Source organism: Triticum aestivum, chromosome 1A, assembly GCF_018294505.1.
Source record: "Triticum aestivum cultivar Chinese Spring chromosome 1A, IWGSC CS RefSeq v2.1, whole genome shotgun sequence".
Classification (NCBI taxonomy): domain Eukaryota; kingdom Viridiplantae; phylum Streptophyta; class Magnoliopsida; order Poales; family Poaceae; genus Triticum; species Triticum aestivum.
The window spans coordinates 33,004,196-33,009,936 of NC_057794.1; the positions used below are offsets into that span (position 1 = coordinate 33,004,196).

General features: G+C 52.2%; 1 protein-coding gene across 1 annotated transcript; it reads left to right on the top strand.

Annotated features, from left to right (window-relative positions):
- The first annotated feature begins 1,132 nt into the window (after window positions 1–1,132).
- On the top strand, window positions 1,133–2,034 carry LOC123082473 (uncharacterized). The gene has a single exon (XM_044504833.1). It carries the CDS (start codon window positions 1,133–1,135, stop codon window positions 1,955–1,957), a length of 825 nt encoding a protein of 274 aa, XP_044360768.1. The 3' UTR covers window positions 1,958–2,034.
- The last annotated feature ends 3,707 nt before the right edge of the window (window positions 2,035–5,741 follow it).

Here is a 5,741-nt window from a genome sequence, read left to right on the forward strand (position 1 = left end):
TGGAAAGTTTCATCCATTGGATTGAAAAGTTTCAACCCTCTTTTCCAAATTAACGACGGCCATTGAGAAGCAAAATAAATGAGGCAACTGACGATAAGAACTTTTGCTGGAAGAGTTTTTTGCTGCAACCATCACCATTTTTTGCTACAACCTGCGACGAATTTTGCTACATCCATCATGGGCGGAGCTGCGACCTACTACGGCGTGACTTTTTTTGTTGCAACCGTCCTCAGATTGTGCTACTACCAGCAAGGAGTTTTGCTACATCCATCATGGCGGAGTCGCAACCCACGACGGCGGCGACGCCGAGTTGCTGCAACCGTCGTACATTTTTGCTACCACCGGCATTTTATTCTGCTACATCCATGAAGGGCATAATTTTTGCTACGACTCATGATTTTGTTTTTGTTTTTGTGACCAGCAAATTGAAGGACATGGTACGGCGCGAGCTTGACAACGGGGGTGCTGCGGCCATCTCCACCGGAGTTGCCATGGAGGTATGCGCGGGCGGCCAAGGATCCTATGCGGAGCACGAGACCGAGGACGAGCGCGTGCGGCCAAGGATGCGGCGGCGAGCGGAGGTTGCCAGCAAGCACGAGGGCGAGGACGAGCGCGGGCGGCGCAACGGCAAGGCTGCGAACAACTACGGCAGCGAGCTTCAATGGCGACGACGGCGAGCTTCAACAGCGACGACGGAGAACTTCAAGGGCGACAGCGACGGCGACGGTTCCGATTTGGGTCGAAGAATGGTTGCTGCAACGTTTGGTTTGGTGGAGCCTCGTGTGCGCAGATCTGACGGCCTTCACCATCTGCATCGGACGGCTCGGCCTCGACCGGCCCAACAGTTGGGCCGGCGCACCAGCGCAGATCGTTGCCCAATGCAAAAGAAGAAAAATGGGCCGATCTGCAGGCCCATGCAATGATCGCGAGTGGAGAAACAAGCAGCGATACGTAGAACAAAATCTGGCTGAGTTCCTCTAGGAAAAGTAACAAAACCTGGCTGAAAACAAATGTTGCGCCATAAAAATTGTACGCTGACGTCAGCCGACTGAGACTTCGCCAGACCCATATATTAAACTGGAGTGGTGACTAGAGGGAGCATCGTTCCAGTAGAACGCAAGGTTAGGCGCACATGGAGATGGAGGCCCCGTCGTCGCCGTCGAGCAGCCGTGTTGCCCCCGCCCCACTGCTCCCGCCGGTTCGCTACTACATGCTGGACGAGCACAACGAGGAAGAGGAAGAATGGCTATCCCGTCTGACGTCTCCGGGCGGTGAGCCTCCGGGGCCATGCCTGGGCGCCGGGTGGCTCCCGCCGCCGATGTCACCTCGCGCATGGAAGGCGGCAGCTGCGGCGGCCCAGCAGCCGGAGCCGCCGCAAGACGAAGAAGAAGATCCGGAGTCGGAGCCATATCCATACGACGAGCAGACACTGTACGCACCACGGCTAGACCCGGTGGCGCGGCAGCGCCTCCAGACGAGCCTGGCCAAGTCGGCCGCCCAGGACGCGCTGCACCACTACAACGCCAACGCCGGCAACAAGGTCAAGCTCGAGCTGACCAGGGCCACGAGATATGTCAGTCTTCTGAACAGCCAGGGCTCGTACCACCATATCGACTTCTTCGCCACGGCCATGGACCAGGAGGATGCTACCTCTTCCCACACCACGGGAGAGCGCTTCTTCTTCGCTGAGTTGCACGATCAGAACAGGCGTGGCCCTGGTGGAGCCAGGATACGGACTCCAACTTGCTTGTGCTCGCTGGACGGAGAGGCAGACGATCGAGTCGGCGGTCTCGCCGGCAACTGGTTTGCCGGAGCTCAACCGTGGCTCGTGCCCGTGGATTACTGCCTCGCGTGTGACGATGAGATGAAGCATCCCAAGGACGGCGCCTCCTACCAAGCCGGTCACCTTTACGCACTGCCCCAGCCAGGGCAGGGGAAACCGCGCGCGCTAATTTAGATAGATTATTTTGATACTCCTTGTAGTAATGGCGATGATCAAACTCGCTGAGACAAGATTTGGCGTAGCGCAATGTCATGCTGCTTTTCTTCTTTCTCTCTATCTATACAGTTCTACTCCACAAGCGACCACAAGACGTCATGTCCTACCTGGACAAGGAACTGCATCGATCAGGTTTTGTATAGCTAGCTCTTATATAGGAGTATATAATATCCACGTTCATAAAAAAAACAAGTTTAGACATTGACACAAAAACATACTCCAGTATCAGTTTACCAAAACTCACCCCATCGTGGTTGTTGCCTTGGCCGACGTAGTTGGCAGCGATGTTGAGGTCAACGACCGTGCACGACGATCCTGGAGACCCGACAGCACCGCACATGCACCACCACACACGCGCAACATGTCCACGCATGCACACGCATGTGCACACACCGTAGTAGTATGTGTAAGGACGAGCACGCACGGGCACCAACAACACGGAATGTCGATGAGGATACACCGTTGACGCGTAGGTGTTGTTGATTAGGCAACGGGAAGGGCGGGGCACAATGCGGTGGGGCTGAGGCAGTCGGTTTAAGTGTTATAGGTAGGGCAACGGTGTTATAACAACACGGTTGTCACCACTTATGGCCATGTAGAACAAATGGTTACTAATAATTTAACACCGTAACACTGATCGGCTATCATACATGCCCGACAAGTTTTAAAGATCAATGTATCAGTGTGTTTTCAATTCTGTGGTGATTATTTAATTGAACTGTGGATGGTGGATTCCTGCACAAGTTTGGGATGCCTAAACAGGCCTTAGATTTCATCTCCCAAATTAGTAGGACATCACATCAACAACTCCACCACCCATCAAATGTTTGGCACACATTTTTTCTCTCGAATATGCACGAGTATGCATATCATATATTAAAGAAGAAGAGCAAAGCATGCCTCCACAGTTACATTACAAGCTTGTACGGCCTTACAACACGTACACGCTCCACTTACATCCACACATCCTACTCCTCCCTATTCATCCACCTATGTAATCCGCCCAGGAACTCCTCCAACTTTCCTTTGAACAGCCCTGCTGATGCCCATAATACACACTCGGATTTGATCTTGTCCATGAGCCTCTCCACCGAAGGTGAGCGCCGTCAAACACGATTGCATTGCGATGCTTCCATAGCTCCCACATGACCAGTAACAACATAGTATGTATGTCCTTGGTGCCGAGGTAGTCGTTTCCTTTCTTGGCACACATCCACTCTCCTAGCTCATCCTCGTGGTTTGGCCCCCATCCAATCTTACCCAGTGCCTCTCCAACCACAGCCCACACTGTCCTGGTAAAAACACATGTGAGCAGCACATGGTTTAACGTCTCCGGTTCCTGATCACAGAACAAACAGGCTGATTGGTGCGGTAGCCCTCTCCTCGCGAGCCTATCTGAAGTCCAACACCTATTTTTCAGGGCTAACCATGCAAAGAAGAGGCATTGCGACGGTGCCCAGGGCATTTCCAGGCCAGCTTCGACGTGGGAACCACTTCCCGACCCCAAAACCTGCCTGCATACGCTGAGCGCACCGAGAACTTCCCACTCGCATCCCAGGACCATGAGAACTCATCTTGCTCGCCGGGCATTGGCTCCCACGCCGCGACCCTCTGCCATATCTGGAGAAACTGCTGTTGTGCTGCTGCATCCATATTCAGGCCGATGTCCAACACCCACTGCCCATTGGCTGCCACTTGCCCAACCGTCCTAGTCTGTCGAACCTTATTTGGAATCCTGTTGTATACGTCCGAAGCCATCTCTTGTATCCTCATTCCGTCCAGCCATCTATCTTCCCAGAACAGAGTGGATTCCCCGTTCCTTGCATTGACCCTTAATGCAGCTTGGCATACTTGTATGGACTTGTCCGGCACTTGAATTGCGAACTCACTCTAAGGCCTGCTCCCATCAGCACGTTTCAGCCATGGCCATCGTGCTTGCATCGCCAGATTCATCCAACACAAGTTGGGGATGCCAAGGCCACCCGCCCACTTGGGCGCGCATACAGTCTCCGATGCAACGACACAATTGCCACCGCTGGCCTTCTCCTTGTTGCACCATAAGAACCCTCTGCATACTTTGTTCATCGCCGTAATCGTTTTTATTGGCAAATCCAGAGCCATCATCGCATGTATCGGCATGGCACACAACACAGACAAGACTAGTGTCAGTCTTCCACTCTTTGGCATTAGTGCGGCCTTCCACTTAGGAAAACGGCTGGCCATGCTGTCCACTAGGTATTGAAGCTGCGCAGCAGATTGTTTCCTTAACGCAAGCGGCAGACCAAGGTACTTGATCGGAAAGGACCCAACCGGGCATCCGAGCTCATTCGCGGCCAACGCGATCTCCTCCTTTGTGCACCTAATTGGTAGAGCTGCAGATTTTGCCATGTTATTGTGCAAACCAGAGGCTTCTCCAAACAGGGCTAAGATTGCCCTACATGCTTCCAAATCCACTAGCCTCGGCTTGATGAACAAGACCACATCATCCGCATATATTGAGAGTCTTTGATTCATGCCTCTTGTAGCCAATGGTGCCAACACTCCTCTGTCTACAGCTACGTCAAACAACCTCTGTAGCGGCTCCACGGTGAGTATGAACAACATAGGAGAGAGGGAATCTCCCTTTCTCATCCCCTTGCAGTTGTAGATTGTTTTCCCCGGTTCTCCATTCACCACCACTGTTGTAGTTGAAGTGGCTAAGATTCCACAGATCCAAGCCCTCCACTTGGGACCAAATCCAAGCTGTTGCATTACTTCCAGTAGGAAAGGCCATTGTACCGAATCAAAGGCCTTAGATATATCCAACTTGAGCAAAACCGCAGGCCTCCTTAATGCATGCAACTGCCGTGCCATACACTGTACGAGCATGAAATTATCATGCAAGGACCTCCCCTTCACAAACGCACTTTGATGGTTTCCCACCAGGTTGGGAAGTTCCACCGCAAGCCTAGTCGAGAGAACCTTCTCAAAAATTTGATACCTCCGTGCACAAGATTTATCGGCCTGAAATATCCCACCTCCAATGCACCTTCCTTCTTCGGCAGGAGAGAGACAAGTGATTTATTGATTGCTGCCATTCCCATCATATCCTCTCGGTACATGCAGTCCATAGCTTTCATGAAATCCACCTTGATAATGTGCCAGCACACGTCGTAGAACCTACCTGTAAAACCATCAGGCCCTGGTGCCTTGTCCAAGGGCATGACCTTTAATACGTTTTCCACTTCTTCTGGCGTGAACGACTCCTCTAGGTGCAGCAGATCCCAGTGTGGTAGGTCTAGCTCATCGAGATTTAGAGTATGCTCCTGCTGTTCACAACAGCCAAAGGCCTGCCCGTAGTACGCGTCCACCGCGAAGGCGACCTCCTCCTGTCCCGTATACAACCTCCCATTTTATCTAACCGAGTGCATCACATTTTCCTTTGCCTATGGCTCGCCTGATGATGAAATAGTCTCGTGTTTCCATCCCCATCCTTTAGCTGCAACAATCTCGACCGTTGCCTTGCAATTGATCTCTCCAACGAACATAGCCCCCGAAGTTTTTGTTTCAACGTCTTCCTCATCTCCCTTTCCATGTCCGAAAGAGTCCTTGAATCCATTGCCACATCCAACCTCATGATCACTTCCATGACAATGGCAATCTGCAACTTGACATTGCCAATCCACCGATCACTCCAACTTTGTAGGGCTTTTGTCTTGGCCCTCAATTTATTGTGCAGCGTGACGTAGTCATTGGTAGCCGC